We start from the raw sequence: 27,882 nt of genomic DNA on the forward strand, positions 1-27,882 counted from the left end.
AGCTCCCTTTTCTTCATTTTGTTCTGCCTTTTAACAGGTTCAAAGGCAGACAATATCTGATTAGTGGTGAGCACTCCAGCAAGAATTATATTCAAGTCAGCATAAGTGCTTTCTGCCCTAGCCCCTTTTCTAGCCCAAAGAGCTCAGTTGGTTCAGCCAGTTTTCAGCTGCTTTCAATTCCTAGACCCTTAGGTCTTGCTTCCTTTTCCAAAATGTGCCAGTTAGTTCTAGTTTGCAGTGTGTAACCTTATGCAATATGTTCACAGTAAGACTGTAGACAATTTTTCAGGCACTTTTTCTGCATAAGATGCACCAAACCATACTGACGAATGATTCTGATCACATGCAGTTTTAGTACCTTTGTATGGAAATCATATGCTGACTAGACAATAGTGTTTAAAGAGATCCTATCTACTTAGGAATTCATTTGTCAGGAAAGAGTTTTTATTACCTGCATTTTATTACTGTATTACCTACAGTAATAATTAGTAATGAAAAGTAGTGATTGAAAAGTTAGTAACAATTGTAGCCTGACAGTCAGTGCTGCTTGTTGATCAGTTGTACTTTGTATTTCATGGTGATTATATTGCCCTCCAACAGGCTTGATGCTGTTCAGTGAATGACATTCTTTTAGAAAACATGTTGGTTTTCCTCTACAGTAAATTAAATAAATTTTGCAAGGTCCGGTGAATTGTATTTAATTTTAGCTTTTTTTTCTAGCATCACACTTGACCTTATAAAAGTTCATAACAAAGTACTATTTTCAGGGTTGTAAATGAAGGATGCAGTGTCTTGGTTTTTTTAAGTGGTTGGAGATTGCTTTAAAGATTCAGGTCATCAGAGAACACCCTTTGTAGTTGTCTTTACTGAAATAAAATTCAGAACAAAACCTGTAGTTCACAGTTATCCTGTAGAATAAATATATATGCTTTCTCCTAGAATTGCTTGATGTTTTTCCTTCAGAGTATTACTGTTAACTGACTGTGTCCCTTTTGCTTTTTGAGTATTAATGTAATTTTATTTTTATATTGTAAAATAATGAATGTATAGGATATCTTTCAATTGTGATTTAAAAAAAAATTAAGGGTTTGACCTATTATAATTGAAAAATATTTTTTCATAAACACCTAAGTTGACATAAAGCATCACTGCAATATTGGAAACTGTCTCACACTGTCTCTTTAAAAACATTATTAGAATCAGTGCACGTAAATAGATTCACCAAGGTATATTTAGATGCTTGATTCAGGTTTTCATTTAGAGAACATGATTTTATTAACAAATGGAAAAAAATATTGAAGTTCAGTTCATATTCTTGATTTCATTTATTTTCAAAATAATAAAGCTTTTCAAATATTAGTTTCATTATGGTTTGATGGAATTGTTTAGGTATATATGTTGAGTATTTCAGTTGTCATTCACTTTCTACTTCCAACTTCTCCAAATACCATCATGTAGGCAAATTTCATTGGGCTTTTTAACTATTCCTTTAGTTTATTTGGACAAGATATAGAGTTGATCAGAACTGGACAGAAGTGTTTTTGCACTGAAGCTGGCAATGGCATCTAATTAAGATGAACTTGGAAATAAAAGAGTAAAAAGAGCACACACTTTTAAGACTTTTAAATGAAAGAGTAATTAGGGGAAAACATAAAGAGGGAGTGATTTCAATTGGATCCACATTTCAGTAATTCCACATACTGAGAGCCAGACGTGCTTTGGAGAAAACAAAACAAGTTAAAAAGTAATTAAGCATACTTCTGAAAAGTTGTGCTGATTTATTTTTAGAGAACTGCCAAATATTTATTGCCATATATTTCTTTGTGTAGTCTAAGTTTTATTACATGTATAGTCAGTCTCTGGTTTTTAGCATATATTTTATATCTTTTATGGAAGCCTTGGTATCTGCAAGATTAGTTGTATCTTCTTTTATCTTGGTTGTTTTGCATTCATCTTAAGATCCTTTGAACTGGAATTTCAAAAGTCAGACGAGAATCAGAAGAATCCCTGCTTGCTGGGAATCATTGTCTTGTAGGAAAACATTTTGTTGCATAAAGCCACAAACTGTTACTCTTTAGAATGTACAGATACATGTCACCTTTATCAAAGTAAAGTTAGAATTTTGCTTAAATTTGCCAAATCTCTTTTGAACAACTCAATTATTTCAGAAACTTTTTTATTGTTGCGTCAAAACGAAGCGAAACTGATTATAGAGTGTTTCCCAAAAAACATAAAAACCTGAAAACCAGTATTTTGTTCCCACAACTGAGATTTTTTTGAATGAACATCCTATAAATATGCATTTGGATAAATCTTTCTACATGTACCATGTTGTAATTTTTGGCTTATTTCAGTAAAAAAAAAATAGAACTAGAAATTATGTGTTATGCTAATGGGAACTAGAGTAACAGCATCGTGTTTTTGACAAGTGTGGAGTATACACAAGCTGGGCATGAACTATAATGAAAACTGGTAGTTGACAAAATTAAGCTTACTGTGTATTGTGAAATGAAAATAAAATTGCTAAAAATATGGAAGGCAGATTTGGAAGTATACAGTTTGTGAGAAGATGCTGCGAGAGTGCGTATAGGAAGACGGCAGTATTAGGAGACTTGTGAATTTCAGTGCTGAACTATGAATTCTTAAGCAAATTAATGTTCCCCATTCCACCCATCAGACCTTCATCTCTGGACAATACCAGTGCAAGTAGATAAAGAATTAAGTTTAGCCAGCAAAGCTAAAAAATGAAAAATTTTTAAATTTTTAGAACTTGAGAACATTGAAACCTGTTTGAAGCATTACTTAAAATAGTTATTTGTATGTAAGTTTTGCTGTATTGTGATGGTTTGCCACCTCTGGAAGAAAACTACAGAAGGGATTTCAAAATTTTTTGCACAACTCATCTGGTGAGTCTTTTCAGTGACAGAAGGCAGAAATTGTGACAATGTGAGTCACTGAAATAGATGTCAACATAGGCCAGCCAGCAAATTCCTTAAATATGGGGAGATTTTGATGAAGCCTAGCAAGGATTCTAAAAAAAAAAAAATTAGCAAATTGTCCATGTTTCCCGGTAGATACAGGAGGACTAAAACTAAAATAAAGTACAATCAGAAAATATCTTCACACAAGGAAAATAAATACTTGTTACCTGGGGAAAGATGTTATGTGTACATCTGCTGATTGCTTGAACTCAGCAAGACCTGAAATAATCCACCCTGCACAGCAGCAAAATACTTGTGACCAGAAGAGCTTGCAGCATCTTGGTTCTTTGAGGGGTGATTTTTGCTGGTTGCTGTTCAGTTCTTACTTATAGTGGTTTTTTTTTTTTCAAATAAGGAAATGTAAAATCTTATAGATTTGAATAAAGGTATTGACCAGCATTTTTAAGAAGCCTTGTTTATTTCTGCTAACTACTCTGAGGATATGTCCTTTTCTACTGGGGATGTTGTATGATCTATGAGTGCTAACTCTATGAGATAAAACTTGAATTTGCTGTCATTATTGCTGTATTTAATGTTATGACCTCTTGTTAGTAATTAATGTGGTAGGGATTCCTCTCTGTCTTTTTTTCCTTTTCTAAGACAAAAACTGTGACTTGCATATTTGGAAGTTCTAAAATATTGAGAACTGTTCACAAAATGCTAAAAACCTAGTACTGGAGGGCAAACCTTGAGGTTCTTGAATTTAGAGTATCAAAAGCATTGCAAAAGACTTTCAAAACTCTTTGTAATAATAATAATTCTAATAGCTGGAGAATGAAAGGCCATTGCATCAAGAATGAAAAACGCTGCACATTTTCTTTCTGTGAGGGTTCCTCTGTCTTTGATATGCATGAATTTTGTAATCAAATGTAGAATTCTAGGGCAAAGTCTTTGCTTCTAGTGATCACTTTTTCGGAGTGTTGTGCTCTGTATGTTTATCAAGGACAACATTCAGAAATCTGAAGTGTTTGAAACCATTAATATTGTATTTCCCTGCTTTCATTTAAACTGTGGTATTGCTGAATAATGGAACAGAGCCCTAGCTGGTTTACAGTTGAAGGATCTCATTGGAAAACATACTAAAACTAATGGAAAATAGACTGTTGGCTTTGGAGTAAGCCCTGAGGACACAACTTAATACAGCACAAAATAGTGTTTCATAGAGAAAACACAGCACAGTGTTTAACTTTTTGCAGGTGTAGATATTCTGCAAGGTTCTGGAACTGAAAGCAATAAGAAAATGCAAATTTGTCCCAGTGATTTAAAACACTTCTATAGATACACCAGTATATAGATACACCAGTATTGCTTATAATTCTTTTAATGATCCCTTACACTCAGAAATTATTTTCTGGACTTTTGTTCGATTGTTATAGCTTAGTTAAAAAGTGTTTTTACTGCCTTGTAACATTGAAAACGTACCCAGTTTCTTCCTCCATTGGCCTGTAGTTACAAAACAGCTATAATAGTTATTACCAGGTATTCCCTTAGATTTTGATCCTCTGAAGGGGCATATTCCTTGAAGTAACCACCCAGATCTCTTGTCTGAGGAAAATATCCAAGTTGATTGATTGTCCTAAGAGACTCCTGTACTTTTCAGAGTGCTATACATGTCTACAATTCTTTGATTCAGCACTACATACCAAATACTGTCAGATTTACTGAGTTGACAGTCATAGCCCTATTTACTAATTTTTCCTACCTGTTCCAGTTTCTTTAAATTTCAGATTTTCACACTTGTGAGGAAAACAGATATTGAATGAAAACAGATATTTTCATAACAAAAATAATAAAAGGGTGGAAGATAGCCAGAAAAAAACCAAAATTATTAATAAGCCTGTAAAAGGAAAAATAAAGTGATAGTTGGCAATGTAAATAATAAAGCTAGAGCATTTCAGAAAAAAACCAAGCTCTATAAGATGCTATCCATGCACAAATTCATGGTCTAGGTAGAAGCTTCATAGTTTTCGTGATGAAATAGAACTAGTATTGGTAAATAGCTGAGAACTAATTTAATCAAAAGCAGTATATAAGGTTATTTCAGTTTATATATATATATATATATATGAATTCCAACTATTAAAAAGGCTTTGGTTTTGGGAGAAATAAGAGACTACAGGAAAATGATGCTCTTATAGATTGAGCCTAGAAGCCTCTCTGTTGGAATTTAAAATATTTTCAAAGTATTTTCCTAGTGTTGAAATAAATTTGTCCTAGAATAAGGGAGGTGAAACATATCAGTTACAATTTTAAGAAAACAAAGCAAATGGAGATTTTTATTTCATTTTTTGAGTCATGGTTTTCAATCCTGAGTATTGAGAGCCACCTTGCGGCAGTACCTTTGAATGCACAAAAATGCCTCTGATTTTATGGTCGACAAGGGCCCTTGATCCTTGTTTCACTTCTGAGCATTTTGATGACTGAGAATTAAAATGCATTCGACTTCCAGGCATTTGCCTGAGGTGCAGCACTCGACTTGAAAGATGGATTCTTTACATTTGTATGATATTTCTAAGATAATTTTTTTTTCTTATTCCTTTTTTTAGTCTTTCCTTTTTCTCTTCTTGCATCCATTAATGATATTATAAATGCAGGACAGATAAGATACAAGTGTAATAATTATAATGTGTGATTTACTTGCATAGTACATATCTATGTATACATATTTATGTATAGTAATGTAATATAGGCTGCATTCACTTTTTCTTGAAAGATATAAAAATTCTTGAACAACACTTATTTTGGGAAGCTTAAAAAATTGACAGTGTTAAGCATTTCTTTTTCTATGTCTTTTTAGTTGTTGTTTTGATTACCAGAATAACACTTAATAGTAAATAGGAAAAGTCAATATTTGTATCTTCAAGTTTGTATTTACCCTTATAAAGATATGGATGAAATTAACTTCCAGCATCAGAACAGGGACTAGATTAGAAAATGCATGAGGATTCATTGATTACACTTGAACACAGATTGGCCAAATGGCTGTATGAGTTTCTGTCTTTTTTTGAGGGAGAAATATTTTTTTGTGACTCTAAAGGGGCTGGTGTAAATACGGGAGTTCATCAGTTAAAGCCATAATTGAGATTTCCTTGAGTTCAGTTTTCTGTTCTGTAATTTAAAGTATATGCTGTGTGTAATGGTGGAGGTTGAAAGAGGGCCAATACTCTACAAAGCATTTTCTTTTGGGATTTTGAGGGGGTAGGAGTGAAATTCCTCATAAAGCTTGTATTTACGTCTGGTATTCATGGAAATCTCTTCTTCCCTATGACCAAATTTATACTCAGGGATCTCAGACAACTTCAGGATTTCACAGTCAACTCATTTTAACAAATACAAATGTTATACAAAATATAACATATATAATGTTATATTTATAATAATATACATTTATAATGTATAAAATGTTATACAAATACAAAAAGTCTGGGATTTTGCTCTCACGCTAAAAATTAAACCGATAACTGTAGAAAATTGAATGAATAAAAAAAATCACTTAACACCTCTTATCCTTTTTCTTCTTAGGGAAAAATTGAGATTAACTAGGCATTTAATCCCATGATTTATCTGACGACATTTTGGGAGCATTTTGGTTGGAGTATATTCTTATCAGATTTGTCACATGGAGAAAAACTGGTTTTGGTCATACTTTCAAGTAGCACTGACCTGTACTGAGTCTGGTGATGCCAGAGTGTGAATTTATGCATCTGTTTGTCCATTGCAAAGGAAGGGCTATAGGAATGTAATTTTGGGGTTGCATAATTACATTTGGGGGTTGTAACAAGTCTGAAGTGAGTTTTTGATAAATAATGTCCCCTGATTAAGTTGCCGTTGTCATCAATAGAAAGGATGTAAAGCCTCCATTCCTATTTTTACTATGATGTTCCTTAGTTCTGTTATGTTCAGCATTTAAAACATGGGATGATCTGATTAATTTTAATGTATGAGTATCAGAATAAGCAGAGATTAGTGTGAAGGCAGATAATTTAAGTTCCAATTTACTTGGAATATTGAGTGATAATTAAGAGCTATTAGTGATATGTGCCATCTGGGAGTGTTGGGAAAATGCCACCTGAGTCAGTTACAATAGAAATTTGTTGCAATGGAAAGTTATTTGAGGGTCTAATTTGTCTTTTATTCTTTCCAGGATAATTCTTGTTCATTAGGCTAAATTTGAAACGTGGAGTGCTCTTCCGGCTGAAATTACAGCATAGGGGTTTTAGGAGACTGCACATGGTAACTACAAGTGTGTGATGGGTCTGAGCTGCTGTTGCAGTTGGTGAAGCTCAGTGTGCTTCAGGCAGTGGAGCCTGAGTTCATCCACGAGCAGACACGGGAGAGAGCAGCAACACTGCACAGGCTCCACTGCCAGATTCCCACTGGCTGTGCAGGGCTCAGACTCCTCCTGCAGATGTGCAGATCTCTGTGTAGCCATCTGCAGAGTTTTAATCTCAAACTGAACCCTGCCATACCAAGCTGATGTCAAATGGCCTGTCTCAAATGGTCACTCAGTTGCTTAGCTTTTACTTAGAGATTTCTCTGCACCAGACAGCATTAGCCAGCCCTTTTACCTTCCATACTAGCAGCCTGCAAATTAAACAAGTACGATGAAACAAACTTCTTATCTTAAATGATGCCTTCTCAAAGAAGAAATGGAGCAGGGAGTATGTTCTAGGTTGATCTCAAGAATGAAAAGGCTATGCCAAGAATTTTAAGTCATCCATTTCTATAGTAATTATCAGAAAGACTGTCTGATAATATTCTTTCTAGAATATTATATATATTCTATATATATATAACAGGCTCAGTAGGTTTCCCTCTAGCAAGTCGGGTCAGCAGAGGGGTTAGCAGAGATACAACCAGTGTTGCAGGTAAGCGTAGCCCCTTTCTTTCCATTCTGTGTAAAATTTCTTTGACAACAGAATTGACAATTCTATATTTGGCGCTCAAAAATCAATTTAAAAAAAAAGAGCTGATATCCAAACATAAAATGAACAGAAGGAGATATCTTTGTTGAGTAACTTCCGACATTTAGACTGGAATTCACAAAGTAAAATATTCTTAGATATGTAAACCAATTCCTGAAGGTAAGTGATGATATGATATCCAGCTTTGCTTTGCAGTATGAATTTGAGCCAGCAGTGCGCCCAGGTGGCCAAGAAGTCATCCTGCCCTATATGAGCAATAGTGTGGCCAGCCGGACCAGGGCAGTGATTGTTCCCCTGTACTCGGCACTGGTGAGGCCACACCTCAGATCCCATGTTCAGTTTTGGGCCCCTCATTACAGGAAGGGCATTGAGGGGCTGGAGCAAGCCCAGAGAAGGGAAACAGAGCTGGTGAAGGGTCTGGAGTGCAGGTCCTATAAGGAGCAGCTGAGGGAGCTGGGGGTGTTCAGTCTGGAGAAATGGAGACTTGGGAGGGCATTATTGCTCTCCACAGCTACCTGAAAGGAGACTGTGGCTAGGTGAAAGTCTGCCTCTTCTCCCAGGCAACCAGTGATAAGACAAGAGAAAATGTCCACAAGTTGCAAAAATAATTCTTCACCAAGAAGATTGTCAAGCATTGGAACAGGCTGCCCAGGGAAATGGCAGCCTTACCATCCCTAGAATTACTGAAAAAATAATTAGATGTGGCACTTCACAATGTGGTTTAGTGGGCATGGTTGTATTAGGTCGAAGGTTAGGCGATGATCTTGAAGGTCTTCTTCATCCTCTACAACTCTATATTTTATATTATTACTTATACATTATGTTGTTTACATTCATTTTATATACAATATAGCATATTTTATGTGAGTTTTCAAAGTGTAAAATGAGAAAATCAAGTGCAACTAAAAGTTTTAAAACTATGTATCACACTGATTCTAATTAAAAGTTGTTCAGAGTGCAAGAGTCAAAGATTCTTCACTCTTTTTATTTTGCTTTTAATTCATAATTCAGCATTACCATCTTGAAACCATGGAGGACTGATATCCTGGTGATAACCCTGTAGTATGTATGTGTTACATAATGCCTCAAACATGATATTTGTCTTGGCACTGAACCATGGTGTGTGGTTCGGTTCTGTACAGATCAAGTGGTTGTCTTAATCTAGGAGAGCTATTGATATGTTTTGAATGTGTTTGCAGTGATAGTTAAGAACTATTTTATGTGGGTAGTATTAGTTTTCAGTCTTAAAGTAGGAAAATCACTTTTTTATTTTTATGTGCTTTTACTTCTCCCTCATTTATTTTTTTCTACTTAAAACAATAAAAAGATACTGTGTTCTAAAATGTTATCAAGGGATAAATCTTTTGGACTAATATATGTACTAATAAATATGTACACAACACTAAGGCAAGGGTTGGCATTGTTTACTATTTGCCTTATGGGAATTAGAGGTTTTACCACCACAAGTACAAAAACTGTCCTGCCCTTGGTTGGGGGATGCAAACCTGGCCTGAGCAAAGCACCCTGCCAGCTCCACAAATGGCCAATTGCTTTGAATCACATTTCAGTCTCTCACAGGTTGCTCTTAAAAGAAGGTAGAGCTGTGAAATGAAAAGCTCTTTTAAGAAGACTAAATGCAGGAAGGATTTAATTATTTTAATAGATATGACTACTAATTTTATAGAAGAATGTTAATATAATTAAAATATTAAAATGATTCTCATAGTGTGGCATCTGACACTTTTGAACAGTCATTAGCACTAATGTATGCGAGATAAGTAAACAGAGTGTGAAAAATGGAAATTAATGAGGGTTGGAGAGGGACTGTGCAAGCAATCAGCACAGCAGCTCTCCTCTCACCTGTTTTGTGCTGCTATGTACTGTGTTAAGTGAGAAAGGAACAATCTCCTTACCTCTTCCCATATCAGATAATTTGGGCTCCATGGTGTGTTTGATATGTGAGATATTTTCTTATATTTCCCCTGAGATTTACCTGCTATGTAAAACAATTAAAGTTAGCTTGATGAAGAAACTGTATATCCTGTTTTAAAATAGCAGTATATGAATTACAATAGCTTAACAATTGCAAGCTCCTCAGTTTTGCAGAGAGTTTCTAATCTTGTTTATAAACCCCAAGGCAGATGGATAAATTAAAATCAATGCAGTATTTTTTCCCCAAATCTCTGTAAATATGTTATAAAAATTACTTGAACAAGACAATTAAGTATTCCTTTGCTCAAAATATCAGGCTTGGGTGGGAGATATACATGCTAGGTTATGTAAATGCTTAAAGAACTGTAGATGTAGAAAACAGTCTTTCAAAGCCATATTTAATTATACATAAATATGTTCATCTCTGTGGTTTCTAAACTTTACAAAGCAATTATCTTGCACGCTTCATGAAGTATCAAACAAAATGTTAGTAATGTTGGTACTATAAGGGCTGAATTTGAAGGGAGGGATTTTTTTAAGAGAGGAGAGTAAAAAAACCTGATTTTTTTTCAGTTGAGTTTGAAACTATGAGGGATCTTGTAATTCAGCAGAGGTCTGTGGGAAAATACCCTATATTTGAACAGGATCTGGGGATAAAATTAAGCTGTTTGGAGGTGACTGCACAGTACTCATTTGTTGCATCTGCTGGTTTCCTCTGGCAGCAAGCCTAATAGCTGCCTCAGTTTAGCTGACAAACTGACTCTAAATTCCCAAGTCTGCTGGCCATAAGAGCATAGTAATAGAAACCTTCTTGTTCTGTCACTTATTAGGCACTGCTTTTGCTCCCTTTCACTTGCATAAAGACATGCTACCTTTAAAACTGATTTTGAATGATGTTCAATAGTCCACAGTCTTCCCAATTGTACACTGGATTTGCAGACCTTGAGAGTAGTCTGTAAGTAATTTGGAATAAAACTAGCGAAAAAGACAACATAGTTGTCAAAGGTGTTAGTAATAACTGGATGGCTGTGTTGAAAATCAGCATAAGCCTTACAGATGCCATTTTTAAAATGTTTTTTTTTGTCCTGAGGCTGCAGTGGAAAAGTTTATGAAACAGTAATGCAGCGAAATAGTTCTGGGAAAGATGAGGTTAGGGAAAGCAGATGGAGCAAGCAATTGAATTGGGCCAGAGGCACAAGGATTATAAAATTCATAGGAAATCAAGTTTTACTGGTCTCACCCCTTAAAGGTCTATTAGTTTCTTAATAGATTTTTTTGTTTGTTAGCACTATATCAAATAAAGTAAGTAATTAACACTTAATATAATTAATCAGATGTTACTGTATAAACATTGCAATATGAAAATACATAAACATGTGTGATCCTTCAAATGCTTTTGAGAGTTCTGAAAACTGCTTGTCTTGTGAGATTTAACATTCGGCAACCCTGAGCTATAAAGGTTACTAAGGAATCCCTGAAATTCTTCTGTAATAGCAAAGGCATGGGAGGAATAAAATGTCTTTAGTTCTGAGACTTGTTTAATATTAGCATACCAATTTAAAAAAACCCAAAACCTTTAAGTGAGAAAAAAGCTTGGGGTTACAGTGCTGCAGAGGGTCTGATGTTCCAGTTTGGTTTTTTTTCTTCCTTATGTTTTTCTCTTGTTAAAGTTCAAGTTACATAGTTCAAGTTAGTTAATGAGTGTCAAATATAATTGTGACATTTTTTTGTGTAGGAATTTCTGTCACTTCTACTGACTGCCAGGTTTTTTTATCATGTCTTCGTAGTATTGTTATGCTTATCTTCCATGCTGTGTAGGACAGAAGTTAGAAGAGTGAAGAAACCAAGCCACAATGCCTAATCAAAAGACATTTAATATTTAATAGCATTCATCTCTCTAAAAATTACTTTCCTGGTTTAAGATAAAGTTCAGCTTTTCACGGTCATGCCAGTCTACAACTATTTGAAAACCATGTAAGCTATTAATTCATACTGCACATTTCCCATTCCCTATAAGAATTGTGAGAAAAATTCCATTCTTCTGGAGAATCCTCAGTCTGTCACTTTGCATAGCTGTGAAGTTTAGTGGACATTTGTGCCTTAGTTACGGAAAGAGAAATATGCCTAATGTTCACAAAATATTTTTTCTTGCAGGTTTAAGTTGCAGTAAAAATAATTATGATATGTATTAAGTAAGGTGCAGCAGTATTGGAAAGAACTTTAAAAGACTTTCTGCTTTCATTGTTTCTCACTAAAAATACATTCTGTCTTGTCATGGCTCAGCAGAGTGGCAATTTTAAGTATCACAAAGCAAAAAAATGTGTTCTCAAATAGAACAAATATTTTTTATAGACAACATGCAGTATCACTTTCCTGTTGAGGCAGAAAGATTGAAATCTTTGCACAGTTAAGCACAGCAACAAAAGGTTTCACTCAGTCTCCAGAGGTTGTCAGTATTCAAAGTGAAACCAGTAAAAATTCATCCTTGCATGTCATCAAACTCTCTCTCTATCAATTTCTTTCCATGCTGTGTATCTTCCCCACCAGCTAGTTTTATAACACCATACTGAAAACCTCTGCTGTCAGCAAAACAGACCAAGATTGATGTTTTTTTCATCTGTGTACTCCAAGTGGTTAGCAAATATGGCAACAGGACTTAACTGTCTCAAAGGCTGGAGACAAATAGAGACTTTGCTGTACTTCACATGTTTCATACATCTGTTCCCAGAATCAGAGTGCTTGAATTCTAAATTGATGAGAAAGAAAGAAAGATTTTGACTAGAATTATTTTGCATGCAATTTAAAATTGTTTAAAATTGTGATGTTATATAATTAATTCAGTCAGTCTTAATTGATGTGCATTTTTATGTTGTTGTTAAACTTCTTTGACACTTAGAAAGATTTGAGATTATTTAGTCACAGATTGGTGTCACAGATTTGAGGAAGTCCAGATTTTCAGCACACTGAAGCAGTACAAAAAATTCTCTATATAATTTCTATTTTACTTACTATAAACAAGAGAAATATGCTTATCGTTGTACAATATATGAAAAATACTGTTATTTTAACTGAGAGATAATGCTTAAACTGGGTGATTAGAATGAACATTTCCGTTCTGTCTAAACCTGTGCTGGAATTATTTTTCTTTTATCTGAGAATCTGTAATTTATTCACTTTTAAGACAGGCACTGCAGTCTGGCTTGAAGTAAAATGTTAGGTTACTTTGGTCCATGTTATAAAATTCTGCCTCAGGTTGAGGTAGCGTATTGTCTATACATTATAGGCCCTTTTTTTTAGGCAATAAGTGAGATAATTGGAAACTATGCCTACATCCTCAGTGAAACTATGCCTCATCCTTTTGTCCATCCAAAATCCATCATCTGTGCATGGTCAGACTCACATTCACGTTTCTTTCATTCTTGGTTTGTCTGGCTGGCTCAGAAATGCAACGTTTTAAACATTATACTGCGTTTCCTTAGCTTCTCTGATCAGTGAGGTCTGTAAACACTTCTGTCTAATGCATTATAGATTATAGACCTGAAGAATCAAAGATCACATTAAATGCTCTTGCACAAGTTTTAAAATCTGAAGGCTGTTCCTCCTTTTACCATAGAATAATTCATTCTCTATGAACCATGTAACTTTTCCAGTGGAAAAAAAATGAGGCTGCTATGATGTAACAGTGTACTGTAAAAAGAACACACTGAAAAAAGCAAGACACTTCTGGACACCATAAATCCCTTCTTTAACTGGTAGTCATCACTCCCTAAGGTACCAACTGGATGAAATACAACCTTATGCAATAAATAAGTTTGGGTCAGTGGTAAGGCCAGGGCAATAGGAAAAAAATGTGCCAGAAATTCTGCCTTGCATTTCCTTCCTGTGTGAATCAAAAAGAGAATCAAATTATAATTTATAGGAGTTCTTTTTAAATGGTTCTGATTGGAGCAGTCCCTCTCCTTTCCTTCTCCTTCAGAGGTGTTTTTAAACCACTTTACAGAATTAATTGAGGTGATATCAGTAAATTGATCAGACAATAACTCATAAGTTTAAAAAATTCCAACTTTAATACAGTGAACTTAAATCACCAGAGGGAGACAATTAGATTATTGACTCTTCCAGGAGAGATTCAAACTGATTCACATTTGTTTGTTAGAATTACCATCTTCAAATAATGTCTTGCCAGGTACCAACTAATTATATCCCAGTAAAAGAGTAAGTGTTGAGCAGAGATACTACTTCAGGATAACTATACAAAGTGAATAGTTAGATAGATTAAGAAAGTGAAGCTGTAGAGAATGAGCACGCATACTCATTAAGTAGAATAGCATATTGGGCAGCCTGCATCCCTCCAGAAATGATCTGCTAGGGCATGTGTGTCATCTTGGTGAGGAGAGCCCTCAGTTTCTGGTTTCTTCACAGGACCCAGTTGCAGGGTGAGCAGTCAGTGAAGCCAGTGCCTCTGTTCCCAGGAAAGAGCAAGGAAAGTAATCTTACTGCTACCCCAAAAAATGCTTCTTTATCCTTGTCCCAGAAACAGCTGCTGATAGCTTAATTGTTATGCAGACATTACAAATGGAGTAATACAAATAATAGTTCTAATTCATAAAAGGACAGTCCTCAAGTAAAATCATTGTGCCTCAAATGCACACCCTTTTTCTCCCTTGAGGCTCAAATCTGTATTTCTCCATACAATTGTTGTCATAAACTGTCAGATCATGAACTGCTGGTTAGCATTTTCTCTAGGTTTCATCTACTTCTCTAAATGCATATAAAGGAGTCTCATGTTTTTCCCTGTAACAAAAAATTACTATATTAAAAAAAAAAACAAACTCTTATGGTTTTATTTACCCCATCCAAGTTTTGATCTCTCCCCTTTGAAACAAATGTTGAAAATAAAAGAATAAAACTTTTACATATATAGGTAAATTAATATGCAATATGAATGTAGTACATTCTGAAGAGCTAAAATGGTGAATGATCATGCAATCCTTTGATCATTTCTTTCTGTTTCTCTCATACTTAGTTCTTTTATGTTTACAGAACAGGAATAAGCCCATGGATGGACTCTCCAATTTCTCTTTTTTCATTCTGCTTCTGTCAGCTGACTTTTACTGCTGGAGTAGATGGACACTTTTTCCATTCTACCCTGATCTCATAAGTTTTGAAAGACAGTCATTATTCTTAAAATGAACCAGCAGAGCAGATTCAGCAGTGTTAGTAATATGAATGAGGCAGAGGAGACTTTTGTCTTGTTGGGACTTAAACAATTTAGGTCAGCCTACAAATTACATTTTTGGATGTCTTGAGCAAAGTTACAAAATAGTTACTTGGGTATATTTGACCTGTATTCATCGCACAGTAGTAGTACTAATTAGAACTGCTGTTCATTGAAGGCTGCAGCAAAAGATTCCCTGCTTTGTTTGGTGTAGGTGTCTGTGATGTCTGTGCTATCTGAGCTCCAGCACTCATCAAGTGGGGCTAATGAGGCCTCAAAATTAAGAGCTGCTACTTTGCAGGGTGTCAGGGCAGTGCAGAGAATGGAGGGTGGGAATAAATTGCTCAGAATTGCTCAAACCAGTGAACAAATATAATGGTGCATTCTGTACAAACTGCAAGTGCTGCCCTGTAGTGAACTCCACAGAAAGGAAATTACAATGATTGAGTCATATGGTCATGACCATGAAGTTTGCTGTAGTAAGGAGATCGTGAGAAAAATGCTAGAATAGCCTGTGCCATTTTTGTTATTGAAAGAAAATACATGAGTCAAAAACTGCATTTTTAGTGGGAAAAAACACCAAATTCAGAATTTCAAGCAAGATCTTAAAATGAGTATGCATAAAAGAAAAATGAGGAATCTACAGAAAGAAAAATATAATCATAGCAAGTAGTGATGATCTACTTTGTCCTAGATGAGGGTAGCAATTGGAGATTAAAAAAAAACCCAACAAAACAAACCATAAATTCATGTTTCGCTTATCAAGAAGCAATGTATTGGCAGCTGCTTCTCATAATCAAGCTTTATTGCTCTTTTTTACCTTCTTTATATATAACGTAAGAGAAAAATGTATCTATAGGCCTACTAAAAATTTCATTCTTTGATTCACTGTATGAGTATTTCAAAGAGTGTTCACCTTTTAGTTGTTATGAATAATAATATCCTTTGTGATACCAGATGCATGAAAAGGGTAAGGAAGGGTGTTATCTTTCATAAGTCTTCAGTAGAAAAGTTGGGATTTTTTTTCCTGCTATATATACATCATTTCTCATTAAAATTAAGCAGGACATTTTTCTCTGTCTAATTGTGACATTTTTCATGTGTCTTAATCAAGAATTGCATGAAATTCAAGACATTTAAAGGAGAAATATGGGTGGCAGCAAGCTAAACTGGGAATTTATTTAACACATACTGTTTTAGATGCACACACACATGTAAGCAAAGGTCATAAATCTACAGCCCTCTTGAGCAATAAGGGAGGGGAAAGAAAATCAATTCTAATCAGAAGACCAGTGCTATACCTCATAATAACAACTTCTCCATACACCTGAGGCACTTAGTAACATTTTGTATAAATTTTAAGTAAAACCTCTTAGTTTTATTCTGTAATAGAACAAGGTGGAAGCAATATAACTTTTTATAGTTCCACTTCCTTTATTTAGTAGTTCTTGGTTTTATAGTCTCTGTAACCATTAAAATCCAGATTAAATACAATAGCCATGAACTTCATTATCACAAGAGTTTAAAAGGTTTGTTCAAAAGCAGATATGATGCCATTAAATGATACATTGTGTGAGCAATCTTTCAAGGCATCACTGAGATATGGGAATCAGGTTTTTATTTTATTTTCTCAAATGGACTTTACAAAATTGGATTAGATCGTCGTTCTTGAACTAACTTGCCTTGTATCTTTGTAATCTAAAGTGAAGGCAAATTTATGGAAAGAAAATTAATTCCATGTCTGTGCAGTTAATAGAATCATCCAGAATAACTAGCAATTTTATTTCCTCAGCATTTGGTTTCTTCCTATGTCAAAAGTGAGCTGTGATTTTTTTCATTTAAAAAAGTTCATCATCTTCTGTCTTGGAAAAAAACATTTCATATATTTCTAAACCTGCTAGCTGTGTAGACTGGAAGTCTAGCACTTCACAGATTCAATACATGAACCTGTACATATTAAATATTTCAAATATGTTTTAGAATGTGTGGCAGATTTTAGAACTAGGTTTTTATTCTTTCTAAATGCAACATGTAAGTGTACCTATATATTTTTGAACAGCTGATTAAGCTTAAGGTTGTAAGTATTGAATTATAGTCAGATGAGCATTGCCATATCTTTATAAGTTTTCTGTCACAAACCTTTCTCCTCCCTCTTTCTTTTTACTGTATTTACAAGTTCCTTTCTTTTAAATTGATGAAATTGTACTTCCTAAAACCATAAACAAATAGTTTTCTTCTATATGTAGTACACAATTCTACTATTCTTAGCTTTCAGTTTGTATGTTGCCTTGTCTTTCCATACATTAAATGGCATAAGCAATCAAATTACAAAGATATGCAATTTTTAAATTGTGAGGATTTGAGGGAAGATTCTGCTTTTTAAGCTAAGATTATAATATTTAAAGTGTAATTTTTTTATATTGAACAATTGTGGGTTTTGAAAAGTAGATATTTTAATACATATAAAATAAACATGTGACATCAACACAAAAATTTCTACAAAAAAAAGTAATTTTTTTGATGATTGTTTAATCACTTATTTAAGAAAAAAGCTAATTCATAGTTAAATGCTTACACCAAGTTCCAGATATAATCAAGAGCAATCCAAATTTCTGTCACAGTTAGATATGCAGCTGAAGTGAATTTTCCACAACCTTCTGTGAATTTTGTTGTTGATAATCAATAAAGGCAAACCTTGGTTTGTCTGTGCTCTTTATGAAATATTTGGTTCTATTTGTTAGCTCATGAAGAATAAGCTTCATGAACTGCAGGGCCACTTTATCAATTTATTATTTATTCATTTTTAGGCACTACAGCAGTTAATTAAATTTGCCAAAAAGTCATGTGTAGTTTAAAAGCTGAATTTGATTTCCTTTAAACGAATAGTAAATAATTACTGCTAAAGCAGGAAAGATCAGATATTGAAAAGCTGGATAATTGAGAAACTGAGAAATGTGGTTTTCCTACAATATTTTTCTTTTCATGTCCTCCTTTTATAATTGCATTCCCATCTCCCTATTTATTTCTGTGTTTGCAGAGATTTATTGTTCATGTTTGGCAGTTTGCCAGTACTGCAAACCATGTTTTGCTTTGCTTTACCCACTCTGTATCCCATAAATCAACTTTTCAGTGGCTGTGTGTCAGGAGATGGTAAATGTGAAGAGATAACAACATCAACAATAAAAACAATAAAAATCTAATTTTATCTAGAATTAATTCACTATAATACGCACAGCTGAAAATGCAGTGAGAGTCAAATACTACTTAACCTTCCAACCTTCGTGTGATTTGGAAAAGTAGAGATTTTTCATGGACAAGAATATAGAAATTTGGTTTAGAAAAAGAACAGAATCATCATTACCGCAGCCCTTTAGGTATCACATTTAGCAGAAATTGATTTTGGAAGGCAGTTACTGCAGCAGGTAGGAATGTGGAAAAGACAGGCAGAAAATCAGAAGTGTTTGTGGCAAATTAGGGAAGTATATTCGTTTTTCCTAACTTAGAGTCAGTATTCAGTGTAGATGAAGCATGATAAAGCCAGCACCCAGAAATAATGTTCACAGAGCTCATACCCTGCAGAAGGCTGGAAGTTTTGCAGACTGAGATCCCAGCCTCCTGCCTATGGGAAAGGAAAAATGAGGGGTAGATGAACAGTTTGATTCTGTACCATGAATTTATTGATTCAGGCTCTTCTGCACCCATACAATGGCTGGTGGTGGAGAAGGGTCTCCCCTCTTTAATGGTAAGTATAGTGTGTGACATGATGCCTCAAGCCTGTCCAAGCTGCCTGCACAGCCTGAAAGATTTTATTTTAAGGAAAATTGATAAGAGTTCTGAGTTTCCATGTACTCACTCTTGGTTACCTTGAATCTCCATTTAAGTGAAACTACACTTCTGTACAAAGATTAAACTTCTTGCAGTCCTTTATAGAATTAAGTGTATTCTTCAGAAAACAAGTATAGAAATATTAATTTATAGAAAATCATCACAAATTGATGGAAAGTCCAATCTTAATATAAATTGTTTCTTTCTTATGACTCATAATAATATTCACATTTTTTTCCTGTATTTTTTTAATACCATACTTCTTGTGCTGTAATTAGAAGTGAATTTAATTGTTATTCTTGTCCATTCTAGGTACAGAGATCGAGAAATAAGCAGTTACGTGAGCTGTTTCCAGATGGATTTAGTATTCATCACGCAGGAATGCTGCGGCAAGACAGAAGTTTGGTTGAGAACTTGTTTTCTAATGGACATATCAAAGTCTTGGTTTGTACAGCTACACTTGCTTGGGGTGTCAATCTGCCTGCTCATGCTGTTGTTATTAAGGTAAGAGCTTCCCTACTCTGCAAGGGGTTATCTGACTTAAAAGAAATCTGTGAAGAAGTATAGGTAGCAAGATCTCTTGTGAGTTTTGGGCCTGGAGGGAAAATATCTGATTGACTTGAAATGTTATTTATATCTCATTAAACTGATTCTCTCCAGTGGGAGTCTAGTTTGTATAGTAAAGATTTAAATATATCAAAGATTATGAAAGGATTAGTTAAAGTACACTTCTGAAATCATACTATATTTGCCTAATTTCAGTATTCAGCTCATCAGGATTATATTCATGTGTATTTATGTTAATTTTTATTAACTTTTCCTCAACCAGGGAACACAAATATATGCTGCAAAAAGAGGCTCCTTTGTTGACCTTGGAATTTTAGATGTCATGCAGATATTTGGTCGAGCTGGACGGCCTCAGTTTGACAAATTCGGAGAAGGCGTCATTATTACAACTCATGATAAACTCAGTCATTACCTGACTCTTCTTACACAGCAGAACCCAATTGAAAGCCAGTTTCTTGAAAGCCTTGCAGACAACTTAAATGCAGAGGTAACCTTTGATTTGTTTAGAGAAACTAGCAAACTTTAAAGGATTGACATTATTTGGAACAAAAATGCAATATTGTCGCACTTAATAAAATTTTCATTGTACATATTTTATTACTGTTAGTGTGCAAGTGTGTATGTTTAAGTGAACTGCTACATATGTGAAAATGGGGGGTCTTTTGCAAAAGATAGTAGGTATTCAAAGTGGGATGGAAGGTCAAAATACCATGAAGATAAAACTGTAGCAACACAGCATTTACCTTTTAATCAGAAGTGATTTTTTTAGAATTTAGTAAATGTTCTGCGTAACTGAGAAGTAAAACCCACAAAAAATTAAAGCCTGTCTTTCTGTATGTAAACAAATTCACATATTTGACTGCAGCCTAGGAAGAATAATGGACTTGGCTTTAACTTTTTTTTTCAAAGGCACCAGGCATTTTTTCAGTTGAAGTCAAGCAGCTTAGCTAAACTGAAATGTCCAGTGACAAAAAACTGCTTATCATTTTGAAAAATGTGAAGTTTATTTGGTCTATTAAGAATAGTCTTTTAAAGATGCTTGTTATTTTATCTACACAATTCTTACATATTTGTTTATTTTAGCTTTTCATCACTTTTGCAATTTTCCCATTTCTCCTTCTACCACAAAAAAAAAAAAAAAAAAAAGCAAAAATAAATGGAAGACATACTTGCATTGGGCAGACATATTGCTCTCAACTATTTCCTTTTGACAGTACTTAATGATCCTGGAGAGAGACACCTGTGAATATTCCCTAAGTGGAACTGGATGGATATTCAGTTATTTAAAACTGCATAGTAGCAGCTTACATGTTAGCAGTAAAAATGTACATCCCAAAGTTGGTTATATAGGTCAGGATTATTTGTGGTTATTGTTCAGCACCACAATAAGTCAGGAGAGAGTGATCTCATCTTGGGATACCATGTGCCTTTCCACTAGAAAAAAGTCCAGCCAGATTCCATAGAAGAGCTTTGTTCTTTTTTTTTTTTTTTTTTGAGACACAGAAGTAGACAGTGAAACAAGGGTTGGGAAGGCTTTCCTTCACAGCAGAGGAGTTTGCTACGTTTTTTAAATATTAGAAAGTTAGTCTTTTTTTCTGATTTTGTGTAATGGTAGCAATCTGAAAAGAACAGTGTACTCATGGCTTTAAAATTACCCCAGATTCCATAAAGTGATACAGCTGCAGAAGCTGAAGATGCAGTCAGAATTTTGCTAATTAGTGCAATAAATGATTGGTAGTAGAAATAGCAATGGAGTACTATAGTACAGCAAGGGCATGAAAGCAACATATGTGATATTACTTATCCTCCTGTCATAATATGCAGGAAAAATTAGTACCTTCCAGATTACAGGTAACCAATACTGTGAGCATTGACAAGGAGCTATTGTGTCAAAGTTTTTTGGGAAGTAGCTTTATCATTTCCTTATAATTGGAGTCAGTCTAAACTTCTGCGTATGCTGATTTGATCTAAGGTAGTGGAATTATTTGAGAAAGATATAGGTGGTTTAGAAGAAATTGTTACATTTATCTGGAGACAACTCTTCCAATATGCTGCACCATTCTGGAAAAAAAAAACACGGTTTAAAATATACCATCATATGAATCCATATAGAGTCCTTATTAAGCACATTCAATTTTAGTCATCTTCTGCCCTTTGGTAGTAACAAAGCACAGTATGGATACAAAATATATGAGTTTTGACTGATTTGTTACAGAAATCAAGACAAGTATGTTGATGATCACTGTCAACTTCTCCATAACAGAGCCTGTTTGTTAGCACCAGGAAATCTGCACTGATGGATAATAAAACATCTTGTAGGAGCAGAATCTACTTTTATTACAAGTCGTTCAGGAAATCCAAATGCTTATTCTCTAGTTGTAAAGAGAAACAAATTAAAGGCCAGAAGCACTGCTGAATTGTTTAAATTCTTAATTTGTTATGGGCACACCAATAGCTGACAGAAGGGCTGATAAAGTGAAGGCAGCAGTTGGACGTATGGGAAGACTTCATGTTTCCACAAGAATATGAAATTGCTTTTATCTAGACCAGGTCTCTTGGCAGAAATAGGTAGATGGTAAGGATGATTCAGATATTTCAGGTAATACAGCATATAATCCTAGCCACACAATTGCTAAGTGGAATCCAAGGCCTTGAATTTTGTACCTAGACTTATGTGGTGCAGGAGAGAAAATTTGGAAAATAGTTCAAAAAAATTGCAGTATTTCTAATCCCCATATAAAAATAATTTTCTAGAAGCAGGAAATTTTCAGAGAGGATGAGCAAAGGAATAAATCCATTTCTGTGAAAGGAACCCACCAATTTTTCTGTATGCTTCAGGAGAGAACAAAAGCAAATCAAGATTATATGACAGAGTTTTGTGAAGTAATAAATTAATATAGCAATAATAATGCAAGTAATATGGCAAAGTAACATGGCAAAAGATTGCACCTCTCCTGGGACAAGAACCAGAATGTTTTGGCTGCAATGAGCCAGTGGCAGGCTTAGAAAACAAAATTATGTCAGCTGGGTGGTCAAACAGTGGAACTCTCTACAGGGAGCTGTTTCTAAACAGAAAAGTACTTTAAAAACTGTTCAAAAATGGAATAAAAATCCATTTAAAGATACCAAGTGCAAAGCCAAGGCTAAAGACCTTGAGATGCAGTAGTTAAAGCATTTGGGAGAAATGTATATGGTGCTTCTTCCTCATTGTTACATTTTGCCCTTCAGCACTTGCTGTTTCCTAACCTCAGAGACAGCTGATCTTGGTGCTTCCGTGCTTTTGTTCTTAGGAGAGCTACAGAGTGGGGAAACCTGAAATATATCCAACTTCGTTGAGTTGACACCAAAATTAAGATTTGAATGTGTGTATCAGCGTGTCGGTCTGCTGTTAATTCTCTCTTACAGATCTGAGTTTTGGTTTGGTTTTGTGGGGATGTTTTCCCCTAAAAATTAGCAGAATAGTAAATGATAAGTGATCATCAACAAAGGCATAGAGATGCCTTTTTCCTTTTTTGGCTGAAATTTTGCCAGTGGACATAATAGGATGTAAAAAGGAATAAAACAGCTGGTTAAGGCACTTAGTTGAGAGGAGCAAGTCCTGGGGCAGTTGACCAGCTGGCAAACAGAAAATACCTACGGCTGTCTTTTCTGGAAATACAGGAAGAAAGATAAGATGCAGGGAATGTGGTTCAATTAGACCATAAACTTTAACTTATCTGGGAACTATCATCAATAGCTCACACGACGCAGGTCACCATTCCTTCCCTAATGGTTTCCACCTGATAGAGCCCTCCCTGGCAACCACAGCTGGACTCCAGCTTGTTTGCTGGGATGACTCCTTTCCCCAGAGAGCTTAGGAAATGATTTGCAGTGCTGGACAGTGGGTATACCTTCCCCAGGGTGTGTGCCTTCGCTTGCATGTGCTTGCGATTTTCCTCTGAAGACAGGAATGTAGAACATGGTGACTTATTTATTCGGGACAAACCTCTCAGTCTTTTGCCTTGAAAGAAAGGGTTCTCAGAAGAGATGAAAAACTCCTTCAGAGTCCTTCCTAAAAAAGAAAAATCACTCAGGAGCTGAGTGACTGAATGGCTGATCTGGGTATGGGGCAAAGCCTAGGAGATTCTGATTGACTTGGGACAATTCTAGTAGCAATAATTATTTCAAAAGCTTCACAGGAATAAGACCATAGTCCTATGGGGCTGAAATAGTAATTTAAAATCCACTGGTTTCCGAAGGTAACAGAAAATTGCTTATTCAGTTACAAGAAAGGTTCCTTGCTCTCTTACCTTAACAACAAATCTTTGATACAGATATTGAAATTTTTCTTCATGTAATCTGACTCAATTATACAACAATAAGAGACATTATATATGTAAAAAAGGTGCATATATGTAATAAAGACTGTATTATGCTATATAATAAGTTCAATGTATATTATCAGTAATATTTTTATGCCATTTTCTAATTATTAGAAATATCAGAGAAAAAAACCTAATTTTTCAAGAACTGCCCCCCAAAAGCCACGCTACTTATATCTATTTACACTTTTTTGAAAATCAAAACCACCTTCTCTGAAATATCATTCAACTTCATAAAGTTTGTGGCAGAGCATTTGTAAGGAAAAAAAAGGGGAGAAAAAGAAAATAAATAATAATAAATGCTGCTAAGCACGTTGCTCAGTGATGGCAACATCAGTCACTGCAAAATTAGTTAAAATTGTGTGATGCTGATTATTGCCGGAATTTAAATTTACACAGTGAGTTGGATAAATGTAGTACTCAAAATTGCATTCTGTGAGTGATGAAACATCATTTGAACTGTGAAAAATCAAAATTGTTTTATGACAACTGGTGCAATTGGACAATACATTGTCAAGATAGCAAATATTTCTACTCATCAATTATTCCACCTGTAACTAAATGCCTAATACAAGGTTGAGGAAATTCTGGAAACTTGGATCATTCATACTGTTTTAATGCAAGATAAGTTTTCAGTCCCATAAGAACTTTTCTTGAACACTAGATGGCAGCAAATATTTAGAAATTACTCTGGGTTTTTTTGACTGTATAATATTATTGAAGTTGGGGGAAGAAGGAAAGTGCAGTATTAGGTTTCGGTATCATATCTGAAACCCAACCATATTTCATAATTGATTTTTTCCTTCAGTTTTGCTTTTAATTTATTAAAATAATTAATTAGACTAGAATAGAATAGGACACAATAGAATCAGATATTTGAGCAAATGAGGCAAAGAAAAAGATGTGTTTTGTTTTTTGTCAGACTTTATGGTCCTCAGTAACAAGAATATTATGTTTTCATGATTGTGAAAGTCGTTTTTGAAAATGCTACTAGTGGACTATGATTTAAGTTGTTTCAAGTTCTGCACTGAAAGATATTTGAGTCATGCAACGAAACCAAATGCTCCAAAAAACCTGTGTACAAATGAAGTAATAGTAACCTGTGGGCTCTATTCCCTGTTCTCACTGTTGTAGTCTGTGAGGAAGTGAGTGCCTTTGTAACTACTTCAGTGTATTATGCAGCTGTGTGCTTTGAAAAGCAATACAATGGGACTTCCCCCAACCTCCTTAGGCTTTTGAACAACAAAATACCACTTGAAAAATGTGTTAAGCAAAGCCTAGGGTTACTCCATGCTATTAGACCTTGATACTAACAAGGTTTTAATTTTACTTAAGGCAGATATGGCTTTCATTGTTATTTTTTACCAGATATTTATATTATTTGAAAAAGAATGTCAGTATTATTAAGGTCTAGGTACTTCAGTCTGAACACACATATGTATTCAGTTCTATAGAGTTTTATTATTATTTCTGCCAAGTCACGTGGAAGATTTATATGAAATCCAAACACCAATAAAACAAAAATAGCTTTAAAAATGCAGTAATGGATCACAAAACTTTGGTAAGAGGGACTTTTGCTTGTTTTAACAACCAGCAACAATCAAAAAAGGTTTGTTCATGGGACATGCAGGAAATATTAAATTCTTCGGTAAAATCAGGATAACTGGAATTAAGCGGTAAAATTCTTCTTGCGAATGTAACCAGTAAAAATGGAGCTGAAGTTATCAAGTAAAAATGTGTGTGTGGTCAACAATTTGGTGATAAAAGTATTGAATTTTCAGGAAAAAAGTCATTTAGTACAAAAAAATGGGTTTTGTATACCTGATTTAGCCTTGAAATAGAAATTAGCATGTATATATGTATATGTATATATAGATGTGTGAATATTATCTGTTCAATTTTGTTATATTTTGATATAACAAAAATGTAGCAGGTACTTGTATGTTTGACTTGCAGCTACAAAAGGGGAAAACTATTTGTAAAGACTGTGTGTAATGGGATTGCCAAGTACGAGGAAGAAAAAACCTAAAGATTCTTGGTATCATTTTGTTTAGGACCTGATGGTGCATTCATATTGGCATTATGAAATTAATCTCTTAAATGTAGATTCTTTTCTTTTCAAGTTCTTTAAATTACCTTGACCATATCCACTACAGAATAATTTTGGTTTGATTGTCTTTTTATTTTGATAACAAACTTGCTCAATAACATCTTTTAATTGTAAAAATCATAAATGGTGTAGGAAGGATAATTTATGATCACTGTATCTATAGTATTGTGTCAAAGCAACCCATGTTATTACATATTCACAAGATAAAGGTCCATAAATTGGTCATGTTATTGTTTTATGATTATTTCAAAATCAGGTAAAATGGAAATACCCCAACACTTTCTTTAATCTTGTGCTAATACTCTGAACTCCATGTGTTTTCAGCCAAGTCGTTATGTACAGCTGTAACATATATACTTAATTTTGTCTTTTCTCCTATTTCCAGATTGCTCTTGGCACAGTAACTAATGTGGAAGAAGCAGTAAAGTGGATAAGTTACACTTATCTTTATGTACGGATGAGAGCAAATCCATTAGTATATGGCATCAGTCACAAAGCTTATCAGGTATAAAATGCATTTGAAAAAAAATCTGTAACCTGTTCTGAGTCTCTAATCCTTCCCTGATGTGAGGATAAATATTTGCTATTTCTACTTAACCTGACATCAGCAATTCTTTTAAAGTGCTTAGAAAAAGGAAGATATTTTCTGTAGCAGAGTGTTTTTAACACTGAATTATGAGGCCCCTTCTGTTCACATAAAAATACATTTTAACTGGTCAAGTTATGCTCCAAAGGACAACCTTCATACTTATCAAACAGTTACTGTAACTTAGACTGTTTTCAGTGTTTCAGTTTTGTAGACTAGATAAAAAAGATAAAAGAAAGCATTTTTGAGTTGCTTGAATTCCTGCTCACCCCTGTCAGCTTTTGTTTTAGAATGTTTCCTGGTATAATAATTTATAAAATATAAAATAAAATTTTTAGTTAGGTGATATTTTCTTTCATATGATTTATTAATTATAAGATATTTTTTTTATTAATTTGTTTGGATTTTTTTTTGCATATTTACAAGCATACCATGCTGTGATATGAGTCAGAGCACATTTACATAAGGGGGTTTTTCCAAGTATTTTCCATTATCTGTAATTTTTAGGAATATTAATAATTTGCATATTATCTAAATATTATTACATTCTTCTTTGTACAGCTGTTTATAAGCATTTAATGTTTACGTGGTTAGACACAATTGAGCCTAATGCAGGTCAAACTCACAACTGTATGGTAACTGCAGTTTATTTCACATCAAGGACTGTTTTGTGACTTTGTAATTTATTTTGACATTGTGAGCAGCAGTTTGTTAGATCATGGTGACATGTAGAGGTGTATGTCAGCAGTTTTTTGATATTTTTTGTCTCTGATAGTAGAAACTGCAGTGGAAATAGGTGTGCTATTCCTTAAGAAAGCTTCTGCAGACACCTTTATACCTCTGGTCATCTCAAATTTTTTTTCTATAAAAAGCCATATAGTACATTACCATATGTTAATACAATAGTATATAACACAGACCACAAAGTAATAGATAAATGAGAATAAAACATTGATTTGCTAGTGAGAAGAATGTTGTTGTCCCACTAATATAAATTCTAGTTTTTGTTTCACTATCAAATTCTAAATTTTAAAAAATGGTACTGTAGTGATAATAAGTGGTAAAAAAGCAATAAAACACTAACAGAAATATCTTTTATAAATTTTAAAAATAATGAACAGCAGTTTCTCCCCTTCCCCCTACTCTAGTGTTTCTGTTTAGCTGCTGAGAAAGTGAGGATTGCCAGCACTTGCTATATTCTTCCACTAACCTTCTTTTTACTCCTTTTTACTCAAAAATTCATATTTTTGAGTTAAGGCAGTAACAAATTGTATCAATGTGAAGTGTTACCCATTCATGTAGGAGCAAAACCAATGCAAATCCCCTTGTTTCCTAGATAAACCAGTTTTAAAAGTCAAAACTTATGTGTGATAGAGA

At 34.3% G+C, this 27,882-nt stretch overlaps 1 protein-coding gene across 2 annotated transcripts in view; it reads left to right on the top strand.

Moving 5' to 3' along the window:
- Positions 1-27,882, top strand: part of ASCC3 (activating signal cointegrator 1 complex subunit 3) — a 251,081-nt gene that overhangs the window by 132,497 nt on the left and 90,702 nt on the right. The window contains exons 15-17 of one of the 2 annotated variants that reach the window (XM_053937188.1): positions 19,194-19,385; positions 19,711-19,935; positions 26,305-26,424. In XM_053937188.1, the coding sequence (XP_053793163.1) occupies positions 19,194-19,385; positions 19,711-19,935; positions 26,305-26,424 (537 nt within the window). The remainder of the gene's footprint in view (positions 1-19,193; positions 19,386-19,710; positions 19,936-26,304; positions 26,425-27,882) is intronic. The other variant, XM_053937189.1, reaches the window with a different exon arrangement.

This window comes from Vidua chalybeata, chromosome 3 (genome assembly GCF_026979565.1).
Source record: "Vidua chalybeata isolate OUT-0048 chromosome 3, bVidCha1 merged haplotype, whole genome shotgun sequence".
NCBI classification, from domain to species: domain Eukaryota; kingdom Metazoa; phylum Chordata; class Aves; order Passeriformes; family Viduidae; genus Vidua; species Vidua chalybeata.